Source organism: Onychostruthus taczanowskii, unplaced genomic scaffold (genome assembly GCF_017590055.1).
Source record: "Onychostruthus taczanowskii isolate IOZ18803 unplaced genomic scaffold, ASM1759005v1 scaffold15, whole genome shotgun sequence".
In the NCBI taxonomy this organism is placed as follows: Eukaryota; Metazoa; Chordata; class Aves; order Passeriformes; family Passeridae; genus Onychostruthus; species Onychostruthus taczanowskii.
The window spans coordinates 10167881-10184627 of NW_024498685.1; the positions used below are offsets into that span (position 1 = coordinate 10167881).

Consider the following 16747-nt stretch of genomic DNA (forward strand, 5'->3'; position numbering starts at 1 on the left):
GCCTAGGCTGGTGTGCTGCTTTTCCTCTCCACAGCCCCTCTGCAAAATCTACTTGGTGAGACTATCTGTTCCTCTCCTGCCCTGTCTTTTCCTAGGGGCTGCCTGAAATCCCTCAGTGACATTATGTTTAAACTTCAGTGTATTTGAATATTTTGCCAGGAAGGAAGCCCCATGGAAAAGGTTTTAAATAAATTTGGAAGAGAGAAAGGAAGGAGAAAGAAAGCAAGTGCTGATAACAACATTTCCTTGTGGTGCCTTTTTCTACCTACTGATTGAGCTATGGGAGAAAGCTGAGTAATTTGAACACTGGGACAGAGAGCAGAGAGATTTATTTGGTGTGTGGGGCAAAGGATGGTGTGACTATGGTCATTGCAGTTTGTGTTTGCTCTTCATTATCTTCATTTTCAAAGATGACTGCCGTTGCTGCAAAATAGGCTAGGTAAGAAGCACTTCTTCAAGTACTGTTGCAAGTTAAAGGAGGGAAAAAAAAAAAAAAAGAGACAGATTTTAGATCTTTCAAATCCACCCGTACTCAGTTCACTACATATAACTTCAATAGATAATAATAGCACATCTGGCTTCCTTTACTTTAAAATTAACAAGTCAGTAGAGTAGGAGGGAAATGGACATGTGTAGGAGCAGGTATAAATTTTAGAGTGGAGTCACAGTTCCTGTAAAATTGATTATAACAATGTGCCTGTATACTTTACTATGCCTTTTGAAGGTAGGTCCCCTAGTATCCAAAGGGATTTTAGAGTCAGTGATTCTAACAAGGCCGTAGGAATATGCAACAGCAGCAGAGGGAAGCACTGAACACAACTGCTCTGTTTTCTGGTGAAAATATACATTTTAGACTGTAGGCTTGTAGCAGGTTATCATTCTTGAAGTGTGGGAGACCTGTTTATTCATCAGCTATGTCTTGTAGAGTTTGAATCTGGCTTCTCTTTAAATAGCCTCTGACCTTGCTATAGCAGCACTTGAAATGCTGCTTTGAAGAATGTCTGTGTGAGAGTATCAATCAGAGGCTCTACCAACATTATTAATTAATAGCAGAAACCAGACCCCTAAGCTACTCAATGAGGCACAACCCACAAGCACTAATGGTTAGGCAAATTGTCTCCCACTTCCTTCATTTTTGCTGTTCCTCTTTAGGAAAACACTAAAACTTTCAGATATCACAGTGATGCCCCTTAATATTATGAAATTTCTCTTGAGAGAAGACAAGCTTGACAATATTGTGATGGAAGAATATCTGTCTTTCCTGGCAGTGCTGTGGTTTGTCTGCCAAGCACAGTCATTCTCCAAGGACCTGTAGCTACTGCCAAAGAAAAAGGTGTTGTAATTGGAAAGGCAGTATTATAGTCTTACTTGGGAAGGTAAGCAGCGAAGATATTTGGACAAGATCTGAAGTCAGAGCAGACTGGAAAATGTGGTCCCAGTTTCTGTGTTTGTGAAGACCTGTGGGGAGTTTCTAGAGGGAAGATCCAAATATTTTCACACTCAGAAATCACAGGTGAACTGTAAAACACTGTGAAAAAAAACTTTGTGTTTTACTCTTTGTTTTATACCTAGGAGGATTTTTTTTTTCAGCTATGTTTTTCTGCTTATTTTTTGCCTTAGAAATACCAAGGCTTCTGTTTTCTTTCTATATTTTGGAGGACCATGACAAGTCCTTTTTTTATGCTATAAAAATCACAGTGTACTCCCCACAGAGGAAGAGATGAAGAGCAGGTTACATCCTTATCATGCTGCTGTTGGGGTCATCTAGCAAAGTGAAAACCCTTTTGATATATCAAATGTCAAAAGGGAAATAGAAAAATACAAGGGAAAAAACCCAATGAAGCTAGCTTCTTACTTCATAGGTAAATGTAAAAAAACCCAAACAAAGCATGGAGCATATCCATACATAGGTGTGATAAAAATTTGTTTTTCTGCTCTTATAGTTCATGTCTGTCAGATGAAGTTAAGGTGTATTCATGTCACAAATGAAATCCAGAAATAAAGGTGGTGTTAATTGTGCTTCATCAGTGGAAAGTATGATATCCAAATGAAAATGGGGCATGAATTTTTGCTGGCAGAAAGTTGTTAGGCGCAGATAAATAAGGTTGATGTCTGGTTTTTGGAGGAGGGGAAATTTAATGGTGAGATTTTCAGTGGCCACAAGAGATTAGCCCTCTTGCCTTTTCTGTACCACCCAAACTCTTATTTCTCTGTCACCCTCCCACTTCCTTCATTTTTGCTGTTCCTCTTTAGGAAAACACTAAAACTTTCAGATATCACAGTGATGCCCCTTAATATTATGAAATTTCTCTTGAGAGAAGACGAGCTTGACAATATTGTGATGGAAGAATATCTGTCTTTCCTGGCAGTGCTGTGGTTTGTCTGCCAAGCACAGTCATTCTCCAAGGACCTGTAGCTACTGCCAAAGAAAAAGGTGTTGTAATTGGAAAGGCAGTATTATAGTCTTACTTGGGAAGGTAAGCAGTGAAGATATTTGGACAAGATCTGAAGTCAGAGCAGACCGGAAAATGTGGTCCCAGTTTCTGTCTTTGTGAAGACCTGTGGGGAGTTTCTAGAGGGAAGATCCAAATATTTTCACACTCAGAAATCACAGGTGAACTGTAAAACACTGTGAAAAAAAACTTTGTGTTTTACTCTTTGTTTTATACCTAAGAGGATTTTTTTCATCTATGCTTTTCTGCTTATTTTTTGCCTTAGAAATACCAAGGCTTCTGTTTTCTTTCTATATTTTGGAGGACCATGACAAGTCCTTTTTTTATGCTATAAAAATCACAGTGTACTCCCCACAGAGGAAGAGATGAAGAGCAGGTTACATCCTTATCATGCTGCTGTTGGGGTCATCTAGCAAAGTGAAAACCCTTTTGATATATCAAATGTCAAAAGGGAAATAGAAAAATACAAGGGAAAAAACCCAATGAAGCTAGCTTCTTACTTCATAGGTAAATGTAAAAAAACCCAAACAAAGCATGGAGCATATCCATACATACGTGTGATAAAAATTTGTTTTTCTGCTCTTATAGTTCATGTCTGTCAGATGAAGTTAAGGTGTATTCATGTCACAAATGAAATCCAGAAATAAAGGTGGTGTTAATTATGCTTCATCAGTGGAAAGTATGATATCCAAATGAAAATGGGGCATGAATTTATGCTGGCAGAAAGTTGTTAGGTGCAGATAAATAAGGTTGATGTCTGGTTTTTGGAGGAGGGGAAATTTAATGGTGAGATTTTCAGTGGCCACAAGAGATTAGCCCTCTTGCCTTTTCTGTACCACCCAAACTCTTATTTCTCTGTCACCCTATGCTTGGAGCATGCTAACTCACCTGCTGATACAGAACTGCACCTCACTCCACCATACCTACTCAAAACTTCCCCAAAATGTTTTCTTCAAAGAGCAGAATTTCCTATATAAAATAGAGGGGCTCTGGCCTCATCTTTTGCATCAGTAGTTTAACATCCATCTGGCTGTTTTAGTCTCAGAAAACAATTAGTTGTAAAAACCAAGAGCATTAAGCAGCTGGACATCAGGGATGTCTGCCCATGCCCTGATTGAGGGAGATGCTGAGGAGAAAGAAGAAAAATTGACAAGATATGCTATAAACTTGAAGAGTGGAGTAAAGAATCAGTAGGCCACCCTGGGCACAGGCTAGACCCCAATACAGAAGCAAAGAGAGTGAAATAAATGAGAGAACTTAGAAGTTGTAATGCATTAGAAAAAAGCAGGATTAGTACAGGGGAGATATAAAGCATGGAGTAAATGCATTAAAGCAGGATTAGCAGGAGTAATGCAATTCAAGTTTAAATGTAGGTTTTTTAAATGAGGAGCAGCAGGAATTACTGCAAATTATTCCTGAAGTGCAAAAGCAGATAACTGGGGGTACTTCAAAAGAGCACATTTAGCATGCCAGTGCTGGAGCACAAAAACAAGGCCAGCTGGCCTGCAGTGGGGCTGCACTGGCCTGGGAAGGCAGGCTCTATCTCCAGAGGAGTGAGCTGTCCTACTGGTTGTGTTTCTGCTCCTCCTGAACTAATTTAGGACATTGCTTGGGCAGCAGAATTCTAGAGCAGTCTGGTTTGCTCACCGTACAAGTGGCAGCAGAAACAGCCTTGGTGCCCAGTGCCAAGAGCTGCTCTTTGGGAAAACATGGAGCCAGTAAAAATGGGGATCAGGAAAATGGACCCCCAGTTTTGCACAATTGCTGACTCAGAGTTCCTTGAGATTCCTAGTCTTGGAGCTGAAAAACAGTGTTAGAAGCCTTTTTGCAGTAAATTCTCTTTCCTTTAGAGGACCCCAGGAGACAGGGTCTGTTGTATAGGTATGTCACTCATCACCTATTATGGGAATGCTGTGGACTAGAAAAATAGAAATGTTTGAATGTGAAACAGAGCACATTGCTGGAGCTTAATCAGTCACTTACTGAAAATACATTAGGCCAAATTTGACCTACAGTGTTTCTATTATGAAGACCAGCAGATAATTGCAACTGTATAATTTGTGTATATAGCTTAAGAAATACATACATTCCAATAATTCACATTCTTTGCATCAACCCTTGTTTGTCTCTCTCTGTGATATCTGTAGTCAATGCAGTATTTCTCATAGGCTCTGCTTTTTTCTTCTCTGTATCCTGCTTCTGCAACACCTACAAACTCAGCATCCAACCTCCACACACACACAGTTTTTCCCATGCCTGTTACCTAGTTGTTAAATCTTTCTGCAATGCTTGAAGTTGAGGCTTTGAATAGATCCAGTTAGGAGTTCCTCAGTCACAGCTGACAAGTTTTATAAGACTCTCAATATGAATTTAAAAAAAAAAAAAAAGAAAAACCTGCTTAAGAAAGGAATTTCTCATTTGCAGTTCCCTAATCCACGTTTTGTGTGGATTTAGTGCTGGGGGAGTCTGTTGATTTAGATGTTTCAGTAAATGAATCTTCATTTTAATATCCAGGGTAAGCTCCCTGTGTTTGTGACTCCATCAGTAAGATTTATCTGCAGGCTGCAGGCATTGGAGCTGCTTGTTAAGCCATCAGCCAACTCGGTGTCTGCTTGACCCATGGTCTGGGGGCTCTCTGTGGAAAGTGCCAGTCAGGTTAGGGATGAGATTCTGACAGAGGCACCACAGACTGCAAAGTCTGTGAGAGAAACAATTGCTGTATCCAGGCTCTCCATCTGGACTGGCTCTCTCTTCCCAGGAGATTTCTTTCAAGTTGTCTGTGGTACCTCCGTGGCACCCAACAGTCCAAGGGGTCTCTGCCACTCCCAGGCAAGCCCTAATTACAGAGCTCCAAACACCCATTTAGGCTGGAACAGCTTTTAACCTCTACTGAATTTGGCTGGGTTCAAGCTGAGGATTTCAAGGCTGAAAGCAATATCATTAGCAAATTCATGAGGAATCTGTTCTCCCCCAAATGTACTAATGTTTTACCAGAAAAATGGAAGCTGCTTCCTGAAAGCCAATTTATTAAATCAAGTTCTTATTAACAGATAGGGTGAGCCTTCAGGTTTTTTACAGGAGAACATTGCCTTTTCTTTCTTGCTCTGCCTTTTTAAAGGCATTCTGAGTGAGACATCTTCTCCTTAAAGCTTCTACTCCTATTAGCCAAGATAAAACATTAAGGCTGGTATAATAAAACATTCTAATAATAAGACTCCTACAGTTTTGCACTCTCCTTAGCCAGTGCATCGGGGATTTACAAATGGATCCACAAGCACACAGTGTAAGCATACACTCTTACTAAAAACTTGCCCCTTGAAGGGTCCTTGAGTTTACACCAAGTTCTACCTGCAGTGCCATTGGTGAATCTTAATTCTTTGTAAAACAGGTGGCAGATAATTAATGATTGGCTTAATTAAGGGTGATGATTCTCTCCCCCGAGGTGGGTTGTTGGTTAATAAAGACAGCAAAGTGTTGGTAGCCCACAGCTGGCTGCAGGGAGCCATGGAGGAGCATGAAGGAGGAGCTTTTTGTCATGTTTATGTCTGCTGCAGGAACAAGTGTTTTGTAAATGGTATAGACATCCCCAATAGGCTGTTGCATATGGGAAGAGTCTGTCTCTCCTCCACCATATGGGAACGTCGAGAGAGAGGTGTGACACCCTTCACAGGTCTGTGAGATACTTTGGGTGATGTGATGGTGATGATCTCTGTTCCTGTTTCGCCCAAGCATTGCTGCCTGCCTACAGATTGTTTCCTCTTTCTTTTTGCAGGCTTTTTAGTGCAATTTTAGAACAAGCAACCAAAGCAGATGGGGGGAATTCAATAGGAGGAAAAGGTGCCGGATTCGATGTTAAAGCACTGCGGGCTTTCCGAGTATTACGTCCACTACGGCTGGTGTCTGGAGTTCCTAGTAAGTAATATCACTGTTTTCTTTCCAGCTGTGTCTGTGGTGTGACATGCAGCAGGGGTAATTTTTGTAACAATTTTGAAGAGAGAGCGTGATACAGATGATTTTTAGTGTGTGGGGGAAGACTTTTTTCAGACGTATGTATTTGTGATAAGCGTGACATTAATCAAAGGATGACCAAAGCAGAGCTGAAAAGGAATGGAAGTCTCATGGTATGTCAAGTCTGATTGTGCAACCTTTTTAAATAATGAAAGGAGAAGATCCACGGATTTGTGATTTCAAGCATGAAATCCTTTAAATGGTGAAGTTAATATTATAAATTCTTAACTTTGATGGAAATTCTGTATGGTCATGTGTGTTGATTTTAGAGGGAAAGGAACTTTTTCATTAAAATTGCATTTTCTTCTTTGTATGTGGTATTCAGATCAAGAGAACTGAGAACATTGTAGAAGCAACAGAATACAGGAAAATTATGTACTCACCTTCTCTGTTAGTCTGATTTGCTTAAATTATTTGTAATGCCTCTGAGAAAGTCCTCAAGCAGCCTTTGATAGTCTCTCATCCCTTTTCTTATTTGCAATGAAGCTATGAGTAACTAAGTCTGGTAGTTCCATTGTGGAGGTGGAATATGGACATGACAATGTGGGAAAATTATATCATTTGGCTTGAGAGTTTGTTATGGATGGGACCTGTTTACCTTATGGAGAGAGGTGGTTGCAAACTGTCATTTGTTTCCATGATTATAGCCAAGAGCGATGTAGTAAGCAGAAAATGAGTTAATCTTCTCCAGAATAGCTGTAGGGAGCACTTTGTTTATTTTTATTTGAGGATTTTGCTAGACTGGTATCTTAAAGTACTTCTAACCTTAGTCATGCAAAAACCTTGAGTTGAGTTGCCATAAAGTCTGGGGTATCAGTTGTTCTGATACAGACTGAGCTTGGCTGTGTGCTTGGTGCTCTTGGAGGACCTGAGGAAGCTGAGGGAACCAAGCCTGACACAGTTCATATCTGATTTCCACCCCAGCATAGACTATCTAACAGTCCATTTGTGAGTTTTCTCATCAAGGAGTATTTAATTTGTACCAGAACAGAGCCAGGGAGCCTGGTGCAGACTAACAAACACTTGGTCAGCAAAATGCTAACACACTGTGAAGCAAGCAAATCATCAACTTCACCTGACAAGATACCCTCTGTTAATCCTTCTGGTTCTGACTAGGGACATATTTGTTAAACCAGGCTTCCTGGGGGCCCCGTGTGGCTTTAAAGAGCCTACTGAGATCTGTACCTAATGCAGCCTCCATCTTGACTGGGCATTTTTTAATTGTACAAATGCCTGTTGATTAGCCTAGAATAGATGTTATCGCATCCATATGTATTAGAGCATAACTTTTCTCATGAGGCCTTTTAGATAAGATTGGCTAAGCTAACCATAAATAGCACATTACAGGATTACATTCTTACATAAGTTTAGTGCAGAGGCTTAGAAGTCAAGTCTCAGGTCCCATTCAAGTTCTGTCCCTGAGGCATCATAAACACCAGCGGGTGAGTTACCAACATTGCACTTGCAGTGTTTTGCCATTTATAAAAAATGCTTTTTTGCTTCCTTGCCCTTCCAAAATGCAGAAGGCTTTTCCCCCTGTAAAGAAAAAAAACCAGCACAGATTTGTCCTAAAATTACATGAATGTAACATACGCTGCAATTCCTTCTCACTTAACAGACTCTGTATGGAAGCAGCAGCTCTTTAGTAAGAGGGGATCCTCTGGGTCACTGGCAGCCGCCTTCTGCATGGAAATTCCAACATCTGCTGCTTGGCTTGAGGTCCAGATCTAACTACCACTGTTTGGAAAAAAAGTGTGTAAAGCACAATGATTCCTATTAAACAAATTTTTGAAACACATGGTGAATTTTTGCATGCAAATCTTAAACTCATTAGAATTAGTCTTGGGAAATAGCTTGTCTGAGGTGGAGAGATTGGCTTGCAGCATGGAATAATTTCTTCTGAGTCACTAGGAGTTTGCAGGATTTTTTTTGTCTCTGTCTCAATCCATAGAAAATAATCCAATTTAAGAGGGACATGTTTTGTATTCAGGTTCATGCATTTAAGGACCTGTCTCAGCATATAGAGGGTTTTCACATAAGTTTGATTTGAGGTGGGGGAAAGACATATTAATTGCCCTCTGAAGTAAATCACTGGTGTCTGCATTTTGCAGATTGAGAGCTGGAAACAAAAAGTTCAAGATTTAACATTTCCAGAAGTGGCTTCTAATTATTTATATCTCCTATTAGCTATCAGTGCTAGACATTTAGGTCAACACAACAATCCAACAGCTTCAGATAGATGGATAGAGGATATTAAGAGCTCATAGTCCTTTTTTTCCAAGCTCCATGCATGCTTAATTCCAGGATTTGGCTGTCTCTTGACAGTGAATATCTCAACCAAGAAATGGGGGACTCTCTGTGCAGTAAGAGGTTCATGTGCAGGGAAAGCTGGCTCACCCATGGGCAGACAAACAAAAAGGTACCTTTGACAATCTTTGTTAGGATCAAACTGTCCGAGGCCCCAAATTACGTTAGTACCTCCTAAAATCAAAGGATTTGAGATCATGAATTCAACAAAGCCTGAAGACTACATCTCGATGGTGGTTGTGGGCACATCAAAATTTCATAATCTTTAAGAGAACAGATGACGCTTTTATGCTTTGTGGTTATGTGGACATTCGCAAGATCACTTGTCATAAGGAAGAAAACAGACATTTTGTTCAAAAGATAAGACAGACTTTTTTTATCCATGTCACAAAAAGAAACTGTACCATCACAGGAGAAGCCTTCAAAGGCACTGAATTCAAAGTCTTTGGGTTCCCAGTACAACTTTAAAAAATAGTGTTAAGTATTTACACATTTCCAAGAAAATCCATAGGGATCAATTTGGTTTGAGGGAGTTTTGTGTCTTAGATTTCTTTTTAAAAATAATTTGAGTTATTTTCCAGAAAACTTTTTTTGAGTGACAGGTATGGTTCTTATGTGTGAAGTGTATGGCAGAGCAGTAGATTAGATAGTTCCCAGAGCTGTCATCCCCGTGCTGGCCATTGCTTTGTCTACAAAATAGAGATTCTGAGCTAATTAAGCAAACTCTTTTTTTTTTTTCCCATGACTTTTTCTTAAGTCTACTGCTTCTGGAAAAATGGTCCACACTGAGTCCTTCTAGCCTGGCACTAATGTGTAGAGGAATGGTGATTATTTTGTAATGCACACGGATGATTTAGGTTTCATTGTAGTAAAGTCACTTTTGAAAATGTGATCTAAGAACTTAATCTCATTGACGCACAGGCCAGATTTCACTGTTCAACTGTTCTGTGACTGTCATATTAACACAGTTCTTGCCATGCACACTTTATTTTGATTGCTGAAAGAACTTTACTGCTGGACTACCAAAGCATTCTCCTTGTAAGGAAAACTTCATACGTGTTTTAGAGCACCTGTCTTAATGTGCGGCATTAAGATCAATATAGTGATTTGAGAAAGGAGAGAGAAGGAAAACAATTCCCTTGATGGACATAAGTAGGCAAGTGCAAAATCAGCATGTCTACCAAAACTTAATCACTTTAGTGTCTTGGAAACGCACCCAGTAACTCCTTTGGCAGGAGTGTAAAGTATTGTAAAACTTTCTAGGGACAGAATCAAGTCAGCCCTTTTGTGCTATGAGTTTTCTCTTGATTACTCTTCTCTCTTGGTTTTATGTTATTACATACTTTAAAACTTGTTTTAAACATTTGTGCTTCAGGAGGGCAAAAAGAAACATCCAATTGGGCAATGAAGAAGCATGATCCAATTAAAGAAGAAAATCATTCCTGACTATTGGAAAGGGCAATGAGTTACTCCTACGCATGCTAGCTCATGCTCTTTTAATTTATAAAATTCCATTTCTATCACCTTTATTCATGCTGCTCAATTATACCACCTCATACATTCTGTTCATTCTCTTTATGTTGTACTTTGTCTTAATGTAACTGCATTTTTGCCACTGGTTATTGTCTATCTGATATTTGCCAGGCTTAATTGATAAGCTCTCCTAGACAATTTGGAAGTCATATGATTTGAGTAGCTGCTGTGCTCCATATTTGTGTTTTGAACAAGATTCTCTGCTGACAACACAGATTTATGTGGGCAGAAGACCTTGCTACTCTTAATGAAGCTAGAGAGGAAACTTGACTGTTCCACTGGAACAAAAACTTGCCATGATGTCGCTCTTAATTTTTTTTATTGTAAAACCACCAATAACTAAGCCTGTGATGTGTTCAAGCTTCACTGGCGTTTTGTAGCAGGAGAGTTACTCAAAGGCAGTGCAGGTGCCTCTCTTGCACCAGTACTTACATGGTCTGCTGGAGATGCAGTAATTGTATAACAGGGAAAGAGAGGGATGAGCAAAAGGACCTAAGCCAAACCCTCCCTCCCCATGGCAATGCAATGTCCTTCTGTTAGTGACACAGCAGCATGTAACTGGCAGAGTACATTTCTGAGTTAAATAAGACCAGAATTTTCATGTGTGGAATGCCTAGAGATGACTACTTTTTGTGCATTTCAATAATTAATTAGAACACATACTTTTTCAAAATGATGCTTATGTTTAAGTCCATGATTATTATTCTGAATTTATGAGAAAATTTGGCACCTTCAGACAAGGTGGATGAAAAATTTAGACACTTTTAGATTTTGGTCTGTCTCATTGCAATTAGAAATCTGCCCTGAATTGTTCTATTAAAATGTATAATCTTTCTTAGTCTCAGCAGTGTATTGTACTCCATATTTATTGCAGTGTTTTCTCATTGACGCAGTCATCTTCTATCCTTATACCAAACTCTCTGGCATTAATCAAATAATATTTTGAAGCTTTGTAATAGGTAGGAAAGTATTCTGCCTTTCCTTGCAATGTCCTGATAGATCTGAGCCATCCAGGTGTGTATATTTGGTGCCACATTCACCACGCACAGCAATGAAGATGAGAAGTAAAATACACCCTGAGGGCTCTGTGGGGAGAATAATGCTTGAGGAAAGGTTTTGCTCATTTGAGAGATGCTGGATTGGCAAAGTCACCCAGTTGTTTTTATTGTTAATTTGCTATATTATTGCATGTAGATGAAACAAGGAAATCACAGATGTAATAGGACTGGATGTTTTCCTGTTTGGGTGTTTGTGTGTGTGGGGTTGCCTAAATATATTTTGTGTGCTAAATCACAATCAGGTTTTGGTGGAGAAGTAAGAGCAAAAGCTTTGAAATGCTTATAAGATACTGACGTTATAATCTGTATTTTCCAATAATGACTGTTCCTAACACTAAGACTGGCAACATTTTTTCTCCCCCTTTTCAAGAGATATGTTCAAATCTAATAAATTGAAATCACAGGGGAATTCTGTCTGTATGGGCTCATAATTCAGCAATACCTCACCCTGAAAAAAAAACGGGGGGACGTTTGTAGCAAAATACAGAGTAACTGACATGTCAGAACCACCATGGTCATTTTTCTAATGTAAGATTAAGGAACTGCTCTATCTCATCTTTGATTGCAGGACTTGGAATTTGCTATTGAATGATTTATAGTAAAATGGGTGTTTGATGCTTGTTGCCCATAAGCAGAGCTCTTAATGCTGTGAGCTAGAAACTGATACTATAGCAGAGACCTTGTCTTCCACCACACCTGATTTAGAGGTAGTGTACTTAACTGGGAAGAACAGGTTCAACATTTTCTATCTTGCATAATCCTTGTACACCTGAATAATTCTAGAAGCCAAATTGAACTTGTTTGTAGTTGAAACATCCTCGGAACCTCTTTGCTTGGTGTGTGGAGAAGGCTGGGCCAGTTAGGAAGGATCAAGCACCGTGTAGAGAGCCCAGTTCCTGCTGCTGGCACTCTGCTCTGGAACCTGCCATTCTGCCTGGGCTGTGTAAAACAGGGAGATCAAAATGGTGATGTTTAGCTACCCTCAAATGTTCTTTCCCAAGGAAAACATGCTATTCTCATCTGTAGCACGATTCCAACTGGGGTTTGCCAAACCACTTTGCTGGAGGGTGGCGACAGGACCTAGAGCAGCCCTAGATGTTGTCAGCTCTTTCTCTCTCTATCTCAATGTGCAGTGGTGACATTCACCCCAGTCCATCCCAGGCACTTGACTGTGTGGCCTGGGATTGCCCTCCTCCTTCCCAGCCACTGAGACAGCACAGCTCAACCCATTGCAATTATTCCACTTTGCAGCTGTTGAAACAAAGCATGTTCAATGCAATTATCTGGTTTGCATTGGGATTCTTTTTTATTTTTTCAGTGCCCAATCAAACTTTTCAACTGTAATTTCTCATTATTTTCTTTTCTGTGAGAGAAAATTAACACTGCGACATAGAGTTGAGGAAATAATGTAATTGAGGTAACAAACACAGAGAATTCAAGGAATTCAAAATGACATCTCTTTTGATAACCATGTGTTTTTGAAATATGGCAAAGAAATGTTGAGCCATTGACTGTTTCTATTTGTTGAATAGCAGGTATTAAATCTTAAGGAAATGCTAACTGGTGTAAGGAAGTCCACTTTTAAAATGGATTTTTAAAATGTATATGCTTTTGCAATGGATTTTTAAAATGTATATGCTTCTAGAAAAGTACAGTTGCCAGGTGTGTCTTGCACGTGATTTGCATTTATTCACTGTCACTGGTGGAGCAAGGGACTGAAATCTGCCCTCCTGAGGTCATGCTATGACCTGCACACCAGGCAGGATTGTGGCTTGCCTTCAGTGGGAGGAGATGGGACAAGTGGCCTGATCAGAGCTCCCCAGGTGTGAAAGGTCTGTGTGTAGGAGCTAAAGAATACAGTAAGCTGTATCAGGAGGAAATCCTTATTAGGATCCTTACTTAGCAGTTTACTGCCACCAAACCTACAAGATAAATGTCCTTGACAACACACGGAATTACTTCATATAAATTTAGGCAAAAATTGGCTTCCAAATATTAGTTCTGCCTTAAATTTTGCTGTTGTTACATTAAATAATGTCAGTTTTTGCCAAAAAAACTTTCCTTTTCTCTTGAGCTCCAGAAGCTGTAGCAAACGTGCTCTCAGGCAGATCCCTGAAGTTCTCCTTCATTCTTGAACAAGATTTCTTAACCCTCTGTGCCAACTCTCCAGCACATACAGCACAGTGAGAGGACAAGTTGCACCACCTTTCCCATGTCCTTGCCTTGCTGTTTTTAATCTCAAGTGGCCAATTTGTTTTGCTTTCATTACAAATGGGGAGGGAGTGGATTAGAAAGGATAGAACAGTCTGAACTAAATGTCCTCATTAGGCTTGTTTCTTCATAGTTAACTGCAAGCCCTACACATGCTTGCAAGTCCTTTATTTACTTAGGTCACCCTTACTCAAGGGAGTAATTTGATTCCAGCCCAGCATCTGCCTTAGGTAAGGATCATCCCTGTGAGTAGGGGTTACACAACCAGGAATCAAAGCCTGCTTTCCTGAGAAGTACAGCCTGCAGAATGGTGTCATTTATGGCAGAAGTTAAGTCTGTGTAGCAGTAGCAAAGAGGGGTTCATCTTGCTAAGGATGATTACTCACAGAGGCATGTTGTTGTTCTCATAAAGATTTCTCTCATATTTAAAGAACACCAATGAAAACAGGGAAATATTTATTTGATCTTGTCTATGCAGCTCTTTTAAAAATAACACTGACTACAAATCCATCCAATAACTGCCTCAGCCTGTATGCTACAAGTCACTGTGCATGCTGGCATGATTATTCAGCATGTCTTCACAACAGAAAAAATCCCAATATCATAATATGGGACCACATCAGACTGTAGGCAGTCCCTTCCAAAAGAAAACAAACTGCATGCTGACATCAAAGAACAGACAGGGAGATAGTAAAAAAATCTCTCTTGGCTTAATAAGAGAATCTCCAGAAGGGCTCTGCATGGATCAAACATTTCTAGTACCTTTTTTTCATTCTTCAAGCAATGCCCTAAGTTATTCAGATTGGATATAGGGCACAGGTCTGAAAGGGAACCCACGCCACCAAGATGCTTGTCTTGAAGCATCTAAAAATCTAAGAATGCCATCTGCTGTCTCCTCAGAAGAGTTTGCATGGTATCTGTACAGGTTGTGGCTAACTGGTACAAACAGGAACACGCTGGGTACCCAGTTGCTCACTTGTAATTTCTGGCTGCTGCTGTCACCCCGCTGGGGAGGGAAGATTTGGCTGTTCCACATCAAAGTAGGAAGGGCATGATCTGCTTTGGGTGTTTCTTACATTCTCTCTCAGATGACACCTCTACTGCATCTGGTGTTGTCCCAAGCTTACAACGAATGTCATTGCATACTTTGATTTCAATAGGCTGGATTTTGCATTGCTTATTAATTTAAAATCTTGTAAGCAATTATTTGAAGTCCTTTGTACATTTTCTGTAGTTATTGTGTGTCTATTAATGTGTTGCTGCCCTGATGGGACTTTTTAACTTTCTCTTTCTCATCCTGTCCCAAGGATATGATTGGCACACACACTGGGTAGCAGTCAACTCAAAAGTGGGACACAGGAGAGTTCACAGGTTTTGTTCAGGATCTAAGGTGGTACATGGATGTTCTACCTCTCTGGCATCATTTGAATTACATCTGTCTGTCCAAGCCTTCCAAAAAACTTGTTGGATGCCTGTGGTCCTTGTTGTGATTTTCACAAAGCATAATCAAAATATCAGCAAAGCACAGAGCAGCAGACCAGTCAGATAGTGCTCTCAACCAGTGAATGCATTTAAGCCTGCCAATAGTTGTTTTTTCAGTGATGGTCTGAATTTATAATAATATTGCATTTTGTTCAAGTGCTATAGTAGGGGGAAAAAAACCCAAAAACCAAAGCATGACTTAAGTACAGGCAAAGATGAGGAAATAGTATTTTTTTGTTTCAATGTCTACATAAATCTATAGGAGAACCCCTCTCTTTAATGCAGATTTTTCTGAAATTAGGTACTGCCTTAGTTGTGTCTGCTTGCTATTACTGTTCTAGATGAGGCATGTTGGCTGGTATGAACAAGTAAAAAACTTTTCAATGCTTAAGATGTTCCCTGATGGGACAAATTTGCTGTTTTGATCATGGAGAAGTATGGAAATGACAGCCCACCTCACCTGCCCAGTCTCTTAATGTTTTATCTAAGTTTTCCTTGTGCCAAGGAAAAGAGGAGATCAGACATCTTTCTTAATCTCCCTTTTTTTTTCCAGAAGCAAATCCAATTCCTGTTTAACACATGTAACAATAACTTATCCCATATGTGTTTTGCCCTTTGTTGCAACTATTTTTTATGAGTTGAGAAGCTATGCCTTTCATTTTTTCAGTTTTAGATTATCTTCTGCTGGTTTGCCCTGCCACATCAATCACAATTCAGAAAACATCTGCTAACCCTCTGCAAAGAATCTTTTTTTCAATTTCTGTATTGCTAAAGCTGCTCAACAGTTTTACATCAGAAGCATTTTTGACAGAATGTAGCTCACGGGATAAAAGAAATAGAAGAAATTATAAAAATTCTATTTTTGTCACTTCTTTCCATAGGCCTTACTAAATGTTGTTTTCTTTAGCAGTGGAAATGGCTATAGAAATTCAATTTCTTTACAGGATTACAAAACATTCTCTCTAAACTTTCTTCAAGCATCTCATCTTTCAACCACACACCCTCCTTGCAGAGGGCTGAGGCAGTGGTGTGAGAACTGGGGCATATCAAATGCTGTACATCTTAGAAGTATAATCTGTTGGGGATGGTTATTTTCTGTTATTGCTCACACATTAAGCTAGCAGCCTGTCTGACATTTCTTTTTCTTTTTTTTTCTTTTTTTTCTTTTTTTCGTTGTTTTTTTTTTTTTTAATTGGTTGTTGGGTTTGGTGATTGGTTGGGGATTTTTTTTTCCTGCAATAAGTTGTTCAGTACTTTTCTACAGTTGACATTTTCTTGAAGGTTGTTGCTGTATATTGGCTTTTATTTGTACTGAAAATTACCAAAGGATAAATTTCCTTTTAATCAGGTTGTATGTCTTGATCAGTAGTCAAATCAATACATCCAGGTATGAAAACACACAGGCTTTACAAAGGCCTGTTCTAAATCTAACAGTTTTGGTTTTTAATATGAACAGCACCCAATGAAAGAATTTAGTATTGAGTCTCACCCTTCCCCTCACAATATAGGTGAAAATTTAAACTCAAGCCTTTAGCCCACCTTTTGCTTTTCATATTCCAGTGCTGAGATTATTTCACTTTAAAACTTTGCTTTGGAGAAAGTCAGATTACTCTCAGATTTATATTTGTAGATTTCTGTATCTGTTAAGAATTTGAATTAGCTGATCAGATTGCAGCAGGAGAGCCTTATGATTCC

General features: G+C 39.4%; 1 protein-coding gene across 6 annotated transcripts in view; it reads left to right on the plus strand.

The window, feature by feature from the left end:
- CACNA1C (calcium voltage-gated channel subunit alpha1 C) overlaps nucleotides 1–16747 on the plus strand; it is a 454995-nt gene that overhangs the window by 264651 nt on the left and 173597 nt on the right. For all 6 annotated transcript variants that reach the window (XM_041398795.1, XM_041398796.1, XM_041398797.1 and 3 more), the window contains one exon: nucleotides 6226–6365. In XM_041398795.1, coding sequence (XP_041254729.1) covers nucleotides 6226–6365 — 140 coding nt within the window. The remainder of the gene's footprint in view (nucleotides 1–6225; nucleotides 6366–16747) is intronic.